This window comes from Dermacentor andersoni, chromosome 3 (genome assembly GCF_023375885.2).
Source record: "Dermacentor andersoni chromosome 3, qqDerAnde1_hic_scaffold, whole genome shotgun sequence".
NCBI lineage: Eukaryota > Metazoa > Arthropoda > Arachnida > Ixodida > Ixodidae > Dermacentor > Dermacentor andersoni.
Genome location: NC_092816.1, coordinates 13,062,746 through 13,083,219, shown reverse-complemented (window position 1 = coordinate 13,083,219; position 20,474 = coordinate 13,062,746). Strand labels below are relative to the sequence as shown.

Below are 20,474 nucleotides of genomic sequence, written 5' to 3'. Positions count from 1 at the left end.
CAACGCTTTAACAAAATGGCCAGTTGGTCTGAAGACACCACGGAAAACGATACAAAATGTACGTAAGAAGCCTCCCCTATATTTCCCCATATGAAAGAGAACAGCGTGACAAGAACTCTGTCTTCCTTCGTTGCACTGATGAGCTTGATTTCTGCCCTTTGGTTCCTTTCTCTGTGGAATACCATATGTGCAGCGATGTAGGGCTAAACGATAAATAAAATTAGTGCTTTTGTTGACCAATTAATGCTTTTGCAGCAATAGATGTCCCTCTGAAGTGTTGTAATGGTCTAAAGTTCTTAATCTACCTGCGCTTCAAATGCCCGACGACAAGTTCAGACTGGTCGTCGGAACTCTTTTTGGGACCCCTTTGTCACGGTGATGCTCCTGAGCCCCATCCTTGCTACACAGGCCAGGTAACGCGGCCTGACGACACTTGTTGGCACTATATGCCTTTTGACGAGCATCGTAGTTCGCCTGTGGCGCTATCATAAAAAAACCACTTGGTCATCACTAAGATTATATTGAGATTTTGCAAAAGTTCAGTATGTGGGCCTAGCCGGTGCGCTTAGGCCAGAACTTCGCTAACGACTGCAGCTTAAACCTACCTTTCGTGCCACACGCGCAGCATCGTACATGATGCCGACATAAAGAATCGGTCGTACAAATGCTGGTGTTTGCCCTTGCTTTATAATTGACTAACATTTTTTACAACCTGGCAGGCGTACGTGGCATCGTAATGGATGACCGCGGTAACCCAGTGGTGAAGGCTTTCCTGCGTGTATCCAATCGCACTATCGGCTTCAAGACCACGTCCAGAGGAGAGTACTGGAGGATCCTCCGGCCCGGTCGTTACACGCTTGAGGTAACTACACGCATCCTTTAGAAATTGTATTTCTACGACATTCCGGTTCTCAACGTTTTCGTCAGGAGGCAATTATGTGCGGTCGCGTTGCCGCGCGATGGCCACGGGGATGGATTTATCTCACACTCTTACGGCGCTTTCCTTTAATGGCGCACATAGGGTGGAGGGGGTTTCTCTCCTCTCGATATATTCTCTTTTATAAACTTCCAACTATTGTGTGATCTGCTTCGTGCTGTATTCTTTGTTGTATTTTATTGGTGTATCCACTGCAGTGCTCTTATGATTTCAAGAGTTGCAACAGAGTGATGGCCAGCCTACAATAGGCATATCTTGGGCTAGATGGCTGTACCCCTCAATTGTTTAGCATCAATGATTTTACTGCGTGACATACCGTATTTTTGCGCGTATAACCAGCCAACGCGTATAATTCCAACCCCAATTGTAACAGCCCGAAAAAAAGAGGGGGGGGAGGCGCTGGGGCCGGACCAGCTTATGATATGACTAATAAAAATCGGGCCCCTCGGTTAACCCACTTTCTTCTCATTATATATATATATATATATATATATATATATATATATATATATATATATATATATATATATATATATTCTTGCACTTCGAACTTCCTGTAACTTGGAAGAATTGAGCGCTGAATGATGGCGTTATATGACTATATACAAGACCTCATAGTAGGAGACAATTCAATTTCACTTCATGAGCCCTCTCCGTGGTGTAATCTTTGTGTAATTATCGCATACTTAGCTATCACTAATACTGCTTCGCCTTTCCGGCGAAAGTGCAGCCTCTCTTTTTCTATGAGTCCGAGTGTAAGCGCTGCTGCTCGTGGCTGCCGTTGATTCTTATTTCGAGTTAATCCGGCTTAGCGTCATTCCGGCTACTGAGTGAATTATAGAGTGTTCCCCAACTATCATGCACCAAGGCTTAAAAAAAAAGGACGGTTGCGTTACTCGAAGAAAACCTATTGCATATTGTTTCCAGCACAGTGGAGTAGCCGCCAGTAAGCCTTTCGTTATTCAGGTTTAATTCGGTAATTGCAATTAATTATCTAACTCGAGAGGTACTGCCGTAATTTTCAAAATGTCAATGAGGCATTTGTAGGCACCCTCAAATGTTATCTAATTGCGGTTTTTTCAGCGACGTACTAAATAATAAAGGGAAAATCAGGCATCCACCCGTTCGTAGCAATTGCTACAAAGGAAACCCATACGGTTTCCTCGAAAGAAAAGCCTCACAGTTGAAGAAAAATTCGTCCTGGTCCGGGACTCGAACCCGGGACTACCGCCTTTCCGGGGCAGCCGCTCTACTATCTGAGCTCACCAGGCGGCTAGCAGATGGCACAGCGAAGTGGAATTTGTCAACAACTCGAAGCAAAGGCAAGAGTTTGACGTAGTAGTTCTGCGGAAACCCGCAAGATGGAGAGAAATAATTAATAAAGGGAAAATCAGACATCCAACCGTTCGTAGCAATTGCTACAAAGGAAACCCATACGAGTTCCTCGAAAGAAAAGCCTCGCAGTTGAAGAAAAATTCGTCCTGGTCCGGGACTCGAAGCCGGGACCACCGCCTTTCCGGGGCAAATGTGTACATTTTTTTTTCCGACTGGCAAAGAAACCTCACGACGTACGCAAAATACTACGTGAGTGCGCTCCCACCGATTATAGCACCGGCGTGAATTCCGAACCACACACTGAGCGACCACTGGTGCTGGTGCCGATTTCGTTTTACCCAGTGTAGATTGGAGTACCTCCAATGCTGTGCATTATGCAAATTTGCCTAGGCGTTTCTGCGAAAATTGGCTTCATTTGTGCACATGATGTTGCTTAAAAGTCTTTTGTGAGGACCAAGTTTGAGAAATATAGACGATCCTGCAGGTCCCTATCTTCCAAGCATTGGTGCAGGTTAAGGTGGTACGGGTGAAAGGCTGTCATTTAGAATCCTCCAAACTGATGACTCGGAAATTGGTACCTGAGCGGCTACGTCCCGCACGCTAGCAAGAGGGTTTGAGCCCGTAAATTCTAGAACATCCGTGCGTAGTCTAGGACTCAAAGATGGAGTCCTCAGCCGCCGTTTCTTGAAGCTGCCGGTTTGTCTCAGGTTTTCATAGTTTCCGATGATAGTCGATGCGTTTGGTCTACCGCTACACTTCCATATATATATATATATATATATATATATATATATATATTTGCGTCCTTCCTCTTGTGGCCATTTGCAGATCCCGCGGCAAGGATCACGTTTACCTTCTGCTCAGTAGAGAAAGCCATGGCGGCTGGGACGAAACGAAACGCATCTTGAAACCTTCGCACTGACGTTGTCAATTCGCTTTTGTGGTGATAGCTTTAGTTCACTCTGAGGATCTTCCCTACCATGCTTGAAACGCCACGTCTTCACATCGCGCAGATTACACAATAATTTCAGCTATGTCCGTGTATATGGAGGGACACGAGCATTTAACTTTTCACCACTGCCGCGCGATATCCTCTCCGGAACAGCTTTCCGGATAGCACTGCTTCGCTCAGAAATCATGATGCCTTTTGCAGTAATTTGGTCAAACATTTTTCTCCACACTGGGCGTAGGGTTGAGTTAATACACGGGTATTTATCAATCCCACTACGTTTACGTTTTCAATGCATTGTCAAGCGTTATGCCATGGGTTCGTTTTCTGTTTGTTGTTTAACGTTACGCAGTGTAAAACGTCTAAACGCAATGTATCTTGCTGCTTTTATGTAATACTTCTTGCTATTCTTGCTGTTTTTATGCAATTCTTATCTGTTCATTCCTTATTCTTCTTTTTCTTTCTTTCTGACATCTTTCTGTAAGTATGCAAATTTCATCGTTTCGTGCCAATATTAGAATTCCTTTATGCATCGACATCTTTTTACCGATTGTATCTTGTGATAAACTCTGCCATATCCCCCCCCCCCCCCCCCCCCAACCTATTCCTCTTCGTAGGCCTGTGAGGTCTTTCTAAAAAAATAATAAAAAAACATCCGTGCATTTTATCTACGCCAAGGCAACAGATAGGACAGCTTCTTTCCCCAGCCGGGCAGCGGCAGATAAGGCAATAGCCCGATCACGATGTTTTTCTTTAATTCCGTTATTTCGTTCTGACTAACTCAGATGGAGCCTGTTTGAGGGCGCTCCTTTATGATCCGTGTAGGAGCGCAGTCACGTGGTATTCTCCACATTTCGCGGGGTTTATTTATCAGTCGAAAAAAAAAAAATTAGTAAGCAATTAGTACGTCGCTGAAGATACCGCAGTTAGACGTCCCTTGGCTTTACCTTCCAATACCTCATTGACACTTAGATAATTAGGATAGTACGTCTCGAGTTAGATAATTAATTATAATTGCCTAAATAAATCACAGTAACAAAAATCATTGGCAGCTACTGTACTGTACTGTAAACAATATGCATTAGGTTTTTTTCGAGTAACGCATTGCTCCTTTTTTTAAATCTTCGTGCATGGTAGTTAATTGGGACACCCTTTATATATTTATGACGTTTACATGCAACTGAAGATGTTTCCATCCGTAGTAAATGTTCTAAATTTTAGGAATGCTTTTTTTTCTTGAGTGGTTAGGATTGCTTACTGGAAAGAAAACCAATACTGAGACACACAGCATTCACGTGTATTTCACACGCCATTGATAAAAGACTCTGCCGAAGGGGTCACTGAAGTGTATGGGTTTATTTTTCATGCTAAAAAAATAAAAAGCACGCAAATCAATGTGAAGCGTGGTAAACATACAACAACATATCCATTCTCTAGGCATAGGCTATCCATACCTTTAGAAGTAATCTTTAATTGCCTACCTATATCTCTTTCAAAAATATAATAAACTTTGTCGTGCGTGTGTACTTAAATATATTGCATGTGTGCATGGTCTTTACAATGGAAATATAAAACAATGTTGAAGTGAGGAAATACGGATGAGGCAGCCGCTGCTAGTGCCTCTAATGCGCGTGTCCTCCTACTGCCAGGAGTTGCAGAAATAAAGCGAAAGTATGAATTAAAAGCCGTGCACGTCCGCGCCAATAGTGATGCAATAAGCTATTAATTAGCCGCAGTAAAGTATCAAGTGCAAAGGTCGAGGCAAGCTAGACGGAACTTCAAATGACGTGGGTGACAAAGCTCTGGTAATGGCACTTTAGGTGTGTGTGCGTAGTGGAGAGGCGGGGGGGGGGGCGCTTCGGAATCGCCCTGGGCGGAGGGGCGCAGCCCCCCCCCTTCGTAGTCGGCGCCTACGTCCCCGCGTATAATCCGCGGAAGTAACTGCATACAACAATGCTCAAATCTTCGCAAAAACAGTCTCTATTCGCGGATGCACGTCTACGTCGTATCTTCAGCCAGCGACCCTGTTTCCCCCTTCTTCGGCGATGCTGACAAAACTAGATTCACACGCCGGATGTTATCGCTGACGAATCAGTGATATGATATCTGAGGTCAATCTGACCACTTCGCAGCTAGCACTTGCACGACAGCGGATGACAGCGCGGACGGAGAAGCCCTCGCATCGCAACGGCGACAGAGCAAACGCGACCGAGCCGAAAATCCCAACGGTGATTTGGCTCACCGCTGGCACTTCGCGCAGACTCGGGCAGCGCCGGGGGAACGGGAGACCGACGAGCTTGCCGCGTGCGCTATTCGCTAACTACTAAACGCAAAGGGGCGACTCGTTAAGCGGAGGAGAATGAAAGAGGGGAGAAGGGAGCGTGAACACGCAAACGTGGGGAAGAGGTGGGGTTCCCTTGGAGATAACGAAAGTTTAAATAGCGGAGAACCTTGCCTTGAAAAGTGGCTTCACGGCAGCGCGCAATGGGATGCCGTGAAGCCACCTTTCATAGCGAAATTTGCATATCATTCGCTCTCCCCCCATTACTAACAAATTTATTGAAATTTTTGTGCGATTTATACACGCAAAACTACAGTATAATACCTCGCGGTATCTTTCCTTTCGGAACAGCAGTTGCGGTTTTTAAGAATCAATGACACTATGTGTAAGGACAAGAAAGCGCGATTTCTCGCTCCAGTGAAGGCCGGCAACATCATTTAAAGCTATGGTGAGGCATTTAATATTCTTCAACGCAGGCATTCTGTTTGGATTGTAGCCACATATGTCCTTCTTGCAAGAAGTAATCTGTATTATTCCAGCTGCAAAAGTCAACAGGCGACAGTGAGCTTTCAAGCTAACGTTAGCTTGTGTAAACAGCATGATTTTCCCCCATCTTCCTATTCCCTTGTTCTACAGATAGGCATGCACCTCGTCGACATCTCCGACTTTTCTTTTGTTTGTTTGTTAGTCTGCGATTAGTGCAACGGAAAACGTACGGCGGAAAGCGCTAAACCTTGAAATTGTTTTGTGTTCTCTGCGCAGGTCTCCGCGCCGGGATTCCACACGGCCAAGCAGGATTTCATCGTGCTCGAGCAGCAGATCTCCATTCTGAACGTGACGCTCAAGTCTTTACACGAGGAGACCGATGAGCCCGAACAGCTGCAGCCCGAACCGGACTCGGCACAGAGTGCAGTGCCGCAGCCTACGGTAACGCCTGCTCCGGGCAACGGAACCTCCTCTCCTTCCACTAACACAACTACCACCAGCTCGCTTCCTCGTTCCACTGCTTCCACCAGTGACGTCACCGGAACGGCACAGCCGCGCGCGGCAACTGTCGCGGGCCGCATGGAGGCCGGTGACGTCAGGGAAGCTGGCGGGTATCGGAACCATGGGCGTCGTGATGACGACGCGCCCGGTTCCCGCTGGCAATATCACGCAGACGTTTTTGTCATGGAAGTGAGATCGGGCGCCCGCGGTGGCCCAGTGTGTTTCATGGAAGGGCGGCTGTTCGCAATTTCAATGCTTGTTTTTGCATGCTCTTGTCTCATCGGTAGACATTAAGGCACGATGCCGTATTGCCCAGTGCTCTATATTGGCCGGTTTTATTGCTTTACTTAGTTCAGCCGAAGATCGGCCGAAGATCGACCGAAGATAGTTCAGCCGAAGATCGGCCATTGCGGTGCTCCGGGCTGTGTCAGAAGCTATGAAGCTGCGGGAATCACATGACTGGACGTATGTCAAAGCGAGCATTGAAGAAAGAAATTAAGCGGGGTGGAATACATATGTGGAGCGCCGCATAAATAAGGAGAGGCGTCTAGAAGATAATGGATAAAAAAAAAAAAAAGATTACTCCATAGCTCACGGCCGCGAAGATGTATATGTGCAATGCCACACCCATTGAGCATGAATAACAAGTACCATGGGCTCATGCCAGGCAGTATTCGCAAAGTAGGTAACAGAATCATATTTGTCGCGCAACCCGTGCAGTACGATTCGTAATTTAGCTTGGTTTGCAGTAGCGAGCTGGCGCCATATTTTAGGCTTTCATGGAGCTAATGCACTGCTCACATGTTAGATACCAATATACCTAGTTCAGCTCATGGATGAAAGCTTGTTTGCATGTTCAAAGTGAACACTGTGCTCCCTTATTGTGTATATTGTGTACAGCAAATTCAGTGTGGCTACTTGAATATAATGCTTGCTGCATCACAGACGCAGCCTGAGTGACCAGAATTTATGGGAAGGTGCGTTTGTGTAGGACAAACGTATTTCGTCATTTAATAATTTTATTTTTGTGTTTTTAGACGTGTCTTGTGCGGCTTCAGTCCACATTCTCAGGGTCATAATCAATGCATGGTATTTCTTAGAAACATAGTTATAGTCTGGAACGTCTGTTTAGTTTGTGTACCTGAGCGCATGCCAATGACTGCCAATTTGCGCGTGTACAAATAGGAGGACAGTTCACGTCTGTATTAATCCTCTTGGTCATGTACCTAATTAAAATGGGGATACATGATTTCACCTGGGATAAGAAAAAAAAAAAACTCAGTGAGTTTAATGGGTAGCATTAAGATATGTCACTGTAATGGGAAAGCTGTCCTGATGCAGCACGTGTAAAAATTTCAGGGCATAGCAAAATGGATTGATTTAGATTTAACGGATCAGAAAACATCAGAAACTCCGTAAACGTATTGATCATTGTTTCAACGAACAAATTAACTGCATGATACGGATACGTGTTGCTGTCTTTCCTCCATCATAGTCTTGTACTCCTTCCTATGTAACATAGACTATCATGCTTGCAAGCAGAGTGTTGCGATCCCTTAAGCTACATGTTATATAACCAAGTGGAAATACCTGTTAAACTTTCAAAAAAAAGAAACTTTTTCTTAATCACCAAAGCTGCCACTTTAAAAGTGCCTTGGTGTAGCTTACCCAGTTAGCATCAGTTCATAAAAGCCACAAAGCCATGCTTCGTTTTATAGTGTGAGAGTGAATTTTAAGACATAGGGCGCTATAACGTACAGCTATTTCAAACTTTTCTATTCCAATTCTGCAGTCAGCCCTCCGCGATTGGTCAAAAACTTTTTTGGGCCACTTGCACTTCGCCTGTCACTCACACGACGTCACGCAAACCGCGATAGCTCCCCATCTGATAAAGACGTGCACACTATGATTATGCATGATCGGACTGAAAAAAAAAAAGGTTATTTCAGAGTCGACGCCTTTTCTCCATTAACACTCGGCTATTGGTCAAAAGTTTTCGGGCTGCACCCACTTCACCTGCCTGTCACGCGACGTCGCAAGAACGCGAAAACTCACCGCGCCAAACTGACGTGTACGCGTTAAAGAAGCATTAATATGCCGAACAAAACTGAATTTTTCTCTGAATAGCCGCAGGCTGCCCCGTTCCGAAAGGAATAAAAGATGGCTGCCGCCGATCGCTCAGGCTCTTGTTACTCGCACCTGCCGGAGAGCATGGGTTTATTTGTGTACAATAAAACTTTTTGCGCGGCCGTGTAACGTTTTCGAGAATTTTCGGCACGTTTTCGATCGCGTTATGGCAACTACTCTTAGCTGAGGATCCGTTTTAGCGTCATTCTTAAGCTTCCGTTGCATGCCGCCGCGATTTTCGACCAGCCACCGCAAGCGAAGTAAGGGAAAACGCACCAATCACAGATGCCGGCGCCACTCTCTTCATGCGGTTAACAATTTTCAGTGCACCGGCTCAGCCCCATCGAATCCCCCTCCACTTGAGCGTGCTCCTCGCCTCTTATCAGCCAATTAGATAAGACAAGCCGCTCAGTGTAGGCAATGTTATTCGTTTTTAAAGCAAACAAAAGTGACCTCCTATAAACGAGGAGAGCGTTTGATTGGTCTGTTTAGACAACCCAGCAGGTTACCGCCCGATGCTTGCGTCGGCGGTTACGCAAATATGACGTCAGGAGATTGGAATGAAGACATATTGGAATAGTTTTGCGTTATAGGGCCCATACACTACAAAACAGCAGTGATGATAGTGAACAATTACTATTATCAGCGCACTCCTATTTATGTGCTGAAATCTAAAAAGAAAAGGCAGATGTTCGTTCTGCAAAGAAGTGAAAGCACAACACTCAGCTTTCATGCATTTCATCTTCAGTTTCTTTTCACTACGGAATATTCACTTTGTAATTGTTTTTTTTTTACTTTCACTGTGCACTCTCTGTGTGTTTTCCTTAAAGTTCTTTTCCCTTTGTTTCTCTGTTTTTGTTTCCTACTCAACCACAGGTGGCACCTCAAGAGAATAAGTTAGAAGCCGTAAGACAAATTCTGCCCCAGTCTTTGCCCGCTCGCTTCTACTTTAACGGCTTCAAATCGCTACCGCTGGCTAATAACAACCCATTCGAGTTTGGGCAACCACTACGCCACTGACCGAACTGCTTTATTATCTTTTCGCTGTATGTCACCATGAAGCGCGCCTGAATTGTGCCATTATTGGCACAACTGCGTTTCAATTGTGCCAGTATTTCAAGCTGTAAGCACGTACATCGCAGCCTCTCTTTTATGTTACTTTTTTCTGCCACCCGCAATGAACTGAACATTTTCTAAAAGTGCAATATGCAATGGTCAGTATGCTTCATATGCAAGTTGAATGTTTAGCATAGGCAAACCTTACATGCTGCCTCACTTAAGCGAAACAGTAACTTTGCTAGATGGAAGTTGCTATGAAGGCCACGCATTTAAGCCACTCACTTTCACCGAACATTAAAAAAAAGATTGTCAGTATTAAATCATTTAAAAAAGGTCATGGGACGTGTAGCTTCACGTTCATCGGCCAGTTGACGTTAAAGATGATAGACTTGCCAAAATATGTGCCGTTAGGAGGATCAAATGGCAGGACAGAACAGAGACTTGCGACCTGTACTGTGAGAGTGCTTCCAGACGCACGATAATCCATAATTTCAAGAGGCAACCTCATAGTCATTGGCTCATCACAATTTTCATCATCATAGCCATCATCATTGTTAGCTATGTGTACTCATTTTCTTATGTAGCATTCCTGAACACAGTGCACCTTTTGTTATTAAGGTCTCCCGAGTTTTGTTGGAGAGGTCGGCCAACGCGCACGAGAGCATTATGGAACTTTTCAAGGCTCTTTTTATCGCTCCTACAATTTCTATGTCTTCTTTATTACCAATCATTCCTGCTATCATTCACGTGTGAGATACAGCATGTTATCAGCACAGTGCCTTTTTCTTAATCTCTTGTTTTTCTCGCTAACTTGGTGGCGGGGTTCACAGCACCCTTTTTGTCTCTGCTCTCTTTTCATCTCACTAATAAACTTGAAACGCCCATCTCCTCTGATTCATTTCTTGTTTTACACTATATTCATTTAAAGACATCAACAAATTCCAAGAGGACGGCAAGAGCACTGAACAAGAGCACAAGCATTATTTGAGTAATGAGGCAGTAACGTTCACAGAACTAACAATTCAATCTTTACTGTTCTTGTTGCGTCGTGCTGTTCAACGATACAGACGAGAGATGGTAGCAGGCTTTCCCTGATTTGGTTTCAATACTTACCACACCGCTTCAATGCTTGCAGTTTGGGAGATATGCCTGTTGCATTCGTTTTATTATCTATAGCTTACAGTTGGTCACTCAGAAGAAATCTTGTAGAATTTCTACACTGCTGCGTTTCTCCTCCGAGGACTTCTGTGACGATTCTAGCAGGAGAAAATATTAGTAGCAATCCTCGCTGTTCAGGGCAAGAAATTAGCTACACAAGGCAGTCTTTTAGCTGCTCACACATTGATTTAGCAGTGTTTATTGCTAACATCAGTTGTTTCCGAATGTCATAAGAGTTATCTTAATATACGCGCAGCTACGCATGCAAAGGTTACCGCAAACAAGTTTTTGAATACGAGAAGCATAAAAGAGACTCTTGTAAGTGCTCTTGTCGTCTATGCTTTGGGCAATGCACACGCTGGCCAGGTGCCGAAGCTAGATACTCCATAACTAACACGCTCCGGCGCTTCACGGAACATCGCCAACAGCAGATAGCACCAAACGTTTCTGGGTCGGAGTTTCACTGGACATCTACTGACCACGAAAGGGAGCCCTCTGGTGTCTGACGGTGAAGGTGGGAATCACTTCGGTCTCACGTTTTGTCTTCTGTAACCGCTATGTTCATACTGTTCTAAACTTGCGACACGCGCTTAAAAAGACGGACATCCGAGTTCGATGATACATACCTGTGAGTACTGCATGTACAGTTAATAGTCTATCGCTGTCAACCCTGTTGGGAATGGCCCCGATAGGGTGACTTCCAATGTTGCAAGAATTGCAACAACTCGTGTGACTCTGTTCAAACCTATACTTGGTGTCAAGTCAAGAATGCAGCGGCAAATGCGCCTTAATGTGAGCCTGCTTCAACACATGCGTCAACTAATATCATTGTCTGGTTATCTATCGTGATGTCGTAAACTTCCTTACCCTGTTTTCCGAAGAGGAATGCGGTTTAGCTTATGAGAGGCAAATCATATATATATGTGCGCATGAATAAGTGGCCTGTTTTTTTCAGCTCTGGCGCTAAGCTGTCCACGTTCTCGAGGGTTGTTGAAAGGGACACTAAAGAAAAATACTAAGTCGACGTGGACTATTTAAATATTATTCCAGAAACCTCGCAACGCTTGTTTCGTGGCAATAAAAGAATTCACGTACGAGAAAATTGCATCTGAAGGGTCCGAAAACCTTTTTCGTAATTCAAATTTCCCGCCAGCCAACTGGGGGAGTGGTAACGTTGCATACGCCATCACCATCCTTTGCTGCCGTCGGTGAGTAAAACGGCGCCCGAGAGATGGCGGTGGATTCGCCGCTGCACATGCCACTGCAGCTGCTTTTTGGTAAGTAGCGTAGATCGTTCGGGCATCCCACGGCATCACATGGAAGTTGAATTCTCTGCTACTGGCAATTTGTGCGAGTTTCGCAAGACAGCAAAACCAGTGCAGCACTACGCGATAACGAAACTACTGAAACGCCATAGCGTGGACGGCGCGGAGTCGAGGAAAAACGAATCCTTTAGACCGCCCGCGTCTCAGTTAAGGATAATTTCAATAAGTACTTTTTTTTCTAAAAACGAAATAGAGCTGTACATGTAGCATTTTATTTCGTCTTACAGTACAATACAAGGATGTTCTTTCCAACCAGTGGTTGAGTACTAGTGACAGAATTTATCTGAGGAATGCTTTCGTCATCGGGTAAGTGCTTGAATGTCCCGAGGGAGTTTCTAATCAAGTCCTGCATTTAACTCGATTTCTCGATTACTGAATAATATTGACGCCTTAGGGATTCTTGAGCACTAACCTATCACTTTAGCTTGACTTAATATTTGCCTTTAGTGTCCCTTTAATGAGAACGGGCTTAGAAAAAGAGCGCAGAATATTCTCACTCGTAATGTCTTTTCAAGGTCTATGTATTGCTGTGTGTATGTGTTGCTGCTGTGAGCTACCATATTCACCACGCGTACCCTTTGTTTATTGCTGCTGAACAACTAGTGTGTCCTACTTGTGCTGTTTGTAATGGAACTAGTTTTCAAGAGCGCAAGGAGAGAGAGGGACTGAGTAGATGGCAGCACGATTTTGTGGGAGAAGCTCTCTTTCGTCCTTGAATGTTCCTGACTATGGGTGCCACTTTCCAGAGATGTGAGGATTCAATTCATGGCAATGTCACGTGTATGAATATTTTCATGACGTATGGAAAACTGTAACTGAATGTGGTACGTGGTTTCAGCGCATTCAAAAACAACCTCACTTCCATGGAAACTACCCAAATGCTACCTGTCATCGTGGCGCAATTGCAGGCTCACCCACAAAAACAATTACCACTGACAAAAAGCTAAGAAGATATCGAATTCTGTATACTCGGCATTCGTGTACAAGAAACATCTATCTACAGTTTCACGACTAAGAAAAAAACATTACATAGCTGCGTTGGCAAGTGATTTTGACTTGAAATTACAAATTATATTTAATCTGTAAACATGCTTTATTGCAGCAGTAGATCTCCGATTGCTTTTTTCCGTATGAGGCATCAGTATTAAGTCGAGAGTATGACGGAAGCCAGTCTAATCGGAATGAAGCATACTTAAGAGAAAGAGGTCCGGACACTGACCAAAATGTTATATATATATATATATATATATATATATATATATATATATATATATATATATATATATATATATATATACAGCACTTGAGTGGTGCTACAAGGTAAACAGAACAAGTATTTAATTTCAACAGTTTCGATCGGTGGACCGATCTTCATCACGGTTTACAAAAAATGGCAGTTCGGCCCTGGTGGGGAAGACACCAGACCGGGTGCCCGGTCGTTCTCAGATACATCAAACCGAGAGGGACAGTTGTGACAGTGATTGATTTTCGGCGCTTTGGCTGATTTACAGCTGCCTTTGGCAGCTATGCAGGGCAAGAGGAAGGCGGAGTCCCATGTATGTAGAGCAAGGAGGTCAGTGGGGAAAAAAGAAACGAAAGAAAGAAAAGAAAAAGAAAAGAGCACACAGGAGGAGGGAGACGTAAGACGGAGAGTGAAGGGTGCGGGAAGTAGCGGCAGCTAGGTTCCCGTTCACCCGAGGCAAGGAGGGGAAAAACGGTCGCTGCGCAGCACCAGTGCGCGTGCTGCCGTTGCAGCGGGAGAGAGGGCAAGTTGAATCGGGCGGCGGGGGGCACAATAGAGAAGGGGCCCAGAAGGAAGGCAGAAGAGCGGCAACTTGTGGAAAGAAACACAGTGTCACAGTACACATATACAAGGCACGGCCCGTTCCGGCAACTCTGTGGTCCAGCTACGGTGCGAAAAAAATATAGCGTGGGATTCGCAAAGCAAGTGCGCCCCTGGGCTTAGATTTAGGGAGCCGAGTTAAATAGCCTTCTTGTGGTCCAGTTTTTGAACGTTTAACCGACAACTGACATCAAGTCAGCTCGTGTGTATTCCAAGAAGGGGAAATAGGTCATTCAGAATGACCACTTGAGCGGCAGGGTGCAGGAAACTGAATTTATTGGTTTTCCGCTCGCCCCCTTGAGGCGCATGCGGAGGAACGAGCAAGCAGTGAATAGCCGGCGTCTCAATTTTAGAGTACAGAACATGTATTCGCGTTTCCCATGCACTCTCACGGCATATCCCGGAGGCACGTCAGCCGCCCCGGACTCTCATTAATTCCTTTAGCGTACGTTCCAAATTTATGGATGAAAAAAGATTCTCTCTGCTCGCGTGCACGGGTGTGTTGGAAACCAGATTGCAAGAGCTCTTATCTGGCACCCGGTCTGGTGTCTTCCCTACCAGGGCCGAACTGCCATTTTTTTGTAAACCCTGATGAAGATCGGTCCACCGATCGAAACTCTTGAAATTAAATACTTGTTCTGTTTACCTTGTAGCACCACTCAAGTGCTTTACGTTTGAAAGGTAGAGCCTGAAGAATTCCTCTTTGCCTACTAACACACACACACACACACACACACACACACACACACACACACACACACACACACACACACACACACACACACTATATATATATATATATATATATATATATATATATATATAAGCCATTTTGGCATCTTCCTTATAAGGGGACATCGGTACATACTGAACGAGCCCTGACAAAAGTGAACAGTCACAAATTACGTAGTGGCATTGAGACAATTTGATCACAAATGTGATCGAGATGTATCAAGACTAATATGTCTTCCACCACTTAAAAAATGCTTCAAGGGTTCATATGTTGATTAGAGGGGTGTAAAACGGTGGCTTAACTTCCAAGCACGTATACAAGTCCCGAGCACAAGTTCTAGAAAGTTATTCTAATTCCGACCTTATGTCGTGCTCGCGCTGCAAGCTTCTAGTACGTAGCTATCAACTTTTTTTTAGCATTTAGTGCGCGTTGTTTGGAGTTATCGATCTTTTGTAAGGAAAAAATGCTGCCTGAAAATAGACTGCCTTGCACAGGTTCAGCGCTGTGAGTCCTCTAAGAACAAACTTTGGCTGTTGAATTCCGAGTCAAATAGACGAACACTTCCTTTTACTTTCATTCTTCTCTCTTTAGGATTCTGCTTGGAAGAATAAGTACCGCATTTCACGATCTGTAAGTATTAAAACTAAAGCATATATTGCACGATAGACACTCATTAGCCACAGCAAAGGCGCGTATAAAAACACTGTGACAACGTGATTGTTAGCTCAGTCATCCCATAAGTTAATTTATGAGAGCAAGCACTCGCTTTATGTATGTATACAAATTTTACACAAAAGTAATGATTAAAAACATGAAATGTTTCTCGCTGAGTTTAGATGGGTGCCTGTTCAAGAAAAGGCTTATGTGTGGATGCGTAAAGCATCAACTTGCCAACACAAATTCATGCTCACAAGATATTTGTTGCAGATGTTGGCGAATGGCAAGAGATGGATGTAATATTACGATGTATATAGTTAGATATTTAGAAAACCTAGTTTTGTTTTTACCGTTATTTCCATATCGAAAAGTACCATCTGCAGCAGAGAGGCAAGAAAAATGAGTTTGCACGTGTGTTGTTGCATTACAGGACAGCGTACAGGACCTTAACGTCTTAATGTCTGAATCGAGCGTTTCGCTTAACGTGCACATTGTTGAACCTGACGCGTCTTTGGCAGAGGCAAATGTACATTTGTGATAAGGAGGAAGGTCATTGTGCTATATTTCGTTTGGAAAAGTGGTACGAGAGCGAATTCCTACTGGTGCCCAGTAAAACAGCCGTGTGTACTGAATCGCCCGTGCATAGTCACTTAGCATGAGCATGTGGTTTAGCTTGTGTAACTATATGCCGACAGCTATAACTTTGTGACTGTAATGTATACACGCGAATCCATGAACTCTCAAAGGTTAAGCGGTTATCACCTCTAGCGAACGTGTTTCTATGTGTGTTCAAATACAAAAAGACGCCCAGTACGTCCGGTTTAGTGTACACGCGCGTGCAATTTCTTGCGCATATTGCGGCAACAATGATTTAGAAAATCTCGATTAGCTGCAGGTCACAAGCCTGCAACTATTGAGGTCGATTGCAAATATTGGTGACCCGGGTGGCTCAGTACATGCGGCGTTCAGCTCACTAGGTCGAAGATTCGTCTCCCGGCTACGACTGCCACATTTCGATGATGGTGAAATGGAGAAAAAGTGTATCTTGTGTACTTACGTATACGTTAAGGAAACCTGCGGGCGGTCAAAATTAATCTGGAGCCTCCCCCTAAATGCGGCATCTCTCGTGACCTTTTTGTTGGCGTGGGACGTTAAATACCACGAATCAATCAATCAATCAATCAATCAATCAATCAATCAATCAATCAATCAATCAATCAATCAATCAATCAATCAATCAATCAATCAATCAATCAATCAATCAGATAGTGGTCGTACGTTCAGATTCTCCCAAATCCCCATTAAACTTAAGGAACTTCTTCGAATGCCGTCGGAGCGACCCGCTCAGTGAGTAGAACAGCGCAGGTACAAGCTGGAAATTCTTGTAGCGACGTGCGCGTGAGGTTCTTTCTAAGAATATATGTATTGTAAAGGCCATTGGCGTGAACCGTCCGTGAGAAAGTCCGGGCCGGCATTTTTCCGTAGCCGTAGGGAACTCTCGTGTATACATGGGCACAGCTCGCGCTCTTGTAGAAGCCATTGCCCAGAATCACCCCAGCTTGATGTATGCCCAGTGATTCTCTATTTCGCTCGCAACTTATCGGCAGTGTGATTGTAACATTTGCTAGAAAAGTCTGCACTCGCTGTCCGCTGCTACATTGATCCGCCTATGATCGGTTGCTGGCATGTACGTAATTGTTCTTGCGGGGTTGAACCGGCTCCGCTAAATCACGTGGAAGTTTGTCACGAAAACTGTTGTCACCTCGTCAGCGTCAAGTCATGGTCGCTGAAATAAACAAGATGTTAGAGCTAGGTGTAATCGAGCCAGGAAAGAGTGATTATACCTCGCCTCTTATCTTAGTTGAGGTCCCAGGAAAGGAGCCGCGACCATGTATCAACTATCGCACGCTCAATTTAATCACGAAGGACTAGACTTATCCAATACCGCACATCGAGGAAAGGCTTGAGAATGTGAGCACTGCTAATTTAATCTCTACGCTCGATTTAGTCAGAGGGTACTGGCAAGTTCCGTTGACCGAGAGGGCGAGCAGGCTTGCGGCGTTTATTTCCTCGATGGGAACATTTCGTTGGTAGATTTACGTACCGAAGCTACACCTTGACAACGAGGACGTCACAGTGAAGGATTCTAGTTCAACTTGGGTCACAGGAAGGGGGTGCGATACCGTGGGCCTAAATGTCAGTAGGCCTATAGATTAGAACTTTTACATTGCAGTCCCTTCAAAATGGAAGCAGCCGCGATTGGAAATTGAAACCCGTGGCCTCGTGCTGAGGTACAGAATTTCATATGAGCCACAGTAACTAGCTTTGCTATCTATGAAATGTAAATCCGGCTGTTCGGTAACAACGCCTTTCTCTTCAAGAAGGCTGCGTTTGCGTGTCTGTTTCCGCTTTGTGCAGTGCGTACTTGCGGTCAATAAGCTGCCTTTCCTTTGATTTGCAAGCAGGACAAACTCAGAAGCGTAGGAGATGGAGAGAGAGAAAGGTTGTGCTTCTGACACGCCTCAATTTCTCCCTGCGTTTTCTTGCAGTACGTACCTCTTTTTGAAGAGTAGGCAGGGAGTTGCCAGCCTGCTCCTGGCTTTCCCTTTCGTGTCAAGTGTATACAAGTTTTCAAAACAAATAATGATGATGATAATAATAATAATAATAATAATAATAATAATAATAATAATAATAATCCCTCGTCTCGTTTTTCTTTCACCAGATATTCTCGGATGAAGACTTCCTGCATCCCGACTCTTCGGGGCTAAGCTTCTTCCTGGCGCCATCGTCGCTTCAGAGAGCGCCTTCCATGTGGAACTCCATAAAGTCCGGCTTCGGAAACATCTTTGGGAACTTCGGCTGAGTGAATTCGCGTGCACCGCGACACGGCGGCCGTGAAAAGCCCGGCTGCGTGTCGAGCCGCGCTCGACGGGCGACAGCAGTGCGGGAATTCTGCGCTCGCCGGGGTGCCGTCCTGCACCAGTGCTCGGAGTGTGTTGCTCGGCGTGTTTGACTTCGCATCACCGCTGCTGCCGCCCATTTCTTGCCTTTCGGAAGCAGGGTTACAACACGGCAGCCTTTCCGCAGCTGCGTAAGACTTCCGCGCAAGGGTCGCCAGCGTGCTACCCAATCTGGAGGACCCTGTGTCACGAACGTTAGAGTTTGGTGCAAATATCTCCAAGTGGCCGCCGCGAGCTCCAATCCGTTGTCCGCCAGGCCGACCTGGTGTAGCCGGGGTGTTTGTTGAAAACATGTTCGTGGCTATTTTATTATTTCTTGTAAACTGGCCGTCGTTCGTTTACATGAAACCGTTCCTTGACAAAGTATGACGTTTGACTTCGTTGGTAGGTTGTAACAGCATTTTAGTCTTTAATTTCAAAAAGTAGTTCATCTAAAAGTTCAACTCATTGAAGGAATGACCATTCCTCACTCTAATCTGTTTCGCTGAAGGAGAATTAAAAAAAAAAAATAACGATGGCTTCGGTGGCTAGTACGTTCCTTCCTCTTCCTTTTTTCTTCATGTGTGCTGTCGATGCCTTGAAGACAGTTGACTGGCTGCGCTCCGAGGTAAAATTTATGAGCGCAGAGAAAATTTATGGACACAATTTATGTACTGAAATATATACTAGGAGGCCATCACTGACTTTGAAGCAAGTATTATCAAAGGCCACGCACAAAACCTACGGTAATGCAGCTCCTACGGACTAAACGTCGAATTTCTTTCACGACAGGTCATTGTATGAAACTCTATGGCACCGAGAATCAAGCGTAAAGCTGCTATCGGTGTTTCCGGCTCTCATAAGTGCAACAGTCGCGTTTACCTTTCTCGTTTTCCTGCCCATTGGCAGTGGTTCGCAAACCTCTGAGCTGGATTCGCGTGCAGCAATGGGTCGCAGTTCGTGACACAATTCTTCGATCATATGTGCGTTCCTCTAGAGGACAAATTGACTAGAACTTGACGAACGAGTCGCATACTGTTATGTTTGAACGGTTAGAACGCAGTCAGCGGTTTTATCTTTGCACAACATCTATTCTTTTTTGTTTGCTTGCAGGCCACACATCGCGCGCTGTGTGTGTCAGAGTTCTTATCATAAAGAGTGAATCACCTTGTTACAATAAAGAGAGAAGAATCTCACCAGCGATGTTTACTTCCTGCTTACTGAACTGTTGTAGCTGAAGGGTGCGAACCCGCACGAGTCCTTGAACTTCGCTGGAGATATCCGCCGACGGGGCTCACTGGCTATAACGTTCTGCTGCAGACCACGAGGTGGCAGGCTCGATTCTCGGCCGATCATTCGTTTGAATGAATGAATGAATGAATGAATTGCTAGAGACTGCTAATACCAATAAATATTTCAAATCCCTTCCGTGCCATGCACTGGCTGGGTTTGTCTGGACTTTTGTGGTAAAAACGGCCAAGTACGAGATGAGCATACCACTGTAGTCCTGTAACCCCCATTTTATCAACGTCAGCTTTCATCACTGCGGCGCGATTCAGAAAATATGCTATGGCAAGTAGCTTGGCCAAGTCATCGTTCTAACCATCTGATATCCTGAATCTCAAATTTCCTTGGAACAACAAATGATGCTCCACTAGAAAAACTGAAGTAACGATTACGAGACTACGGTGCCACTGTTGCGTACTCCAGGATAGCGTATCGTACTGCCGACAAGTTGTAGCAACGCCTGCCTATCGAAGCTCGACCGACGTTACTATTGGGTAGCGTGGCGTTGTCGGCGGGCTGCAGGCATCCGGTAGACCATGGCGACCGGGCAGGGACGAGACGTTTTCTAGTGCGAAACTTGCACGGTTTATTTATTTATTTATTTGAGTACCCTAAGGGCCCGTGAGGGCATTACATAGGGGGGGGACGAAAAAGTACAAGCATGAGTGAAATCTGTACAATGTAAATATATGAAGGCATTAGGAACCATAAAAAACATCTAGCAGAAGCAAACAAACAAAAAAAAAGAAAGAAAGAAAGAAAAGGGTAACGAAATTTATACAATGTTTAGTAGCGTGAAACACGCATAAGAAACTAAAATGTGATGCAAAGAATCAGTACCCATCGGAACACGA

General features: G+C 44.8%; 1 protein-coding gene across 7 annotated transcripts in view; it reads left to right on the top strand.

Moving 5' to 3' along the window:
* The window catches only part of LOC126520591 (carboxypeptidase D-like), a 175,100-nt gene extending 155,568 nt beyond the window's left edge, over window positions 1-19,532 (top strand). For 5 of the 7 annotated variants that reach the window (XM_055065616.2, XM_055065615.2, XM_055065617.2 and 2 more), the window contains exons 8-11: window positions 720-862; window positions 6,265-6,429; window positions 15,326-15,364; window positions 18,117-19,532. In XM_055065616.2, coding sequence (XP_054921591.1) covers window positions 720-862; window positions 6,265-6,429; window positions 15,326-15,364; window positions 18,117-18,257 — 488 coding nt within the window. In that variant the 3' untranslated portion in view covers window positions 18,258-19,532. Of the gene's footprint in view, window positions 1-719; window positions 863-6,264; window positions 6,430-9,492; window positions 10,560-15,325; window positions 15,365-18,116 lie in introns of those variants that run through there. The other 2 variants (XM_055065620.2, XM_055065619.2) reach the window with 2 other exon arrangements.
* The last annotated feature ends 942 nt before the right edge of the window (window positions 19,533-20,474 follow it).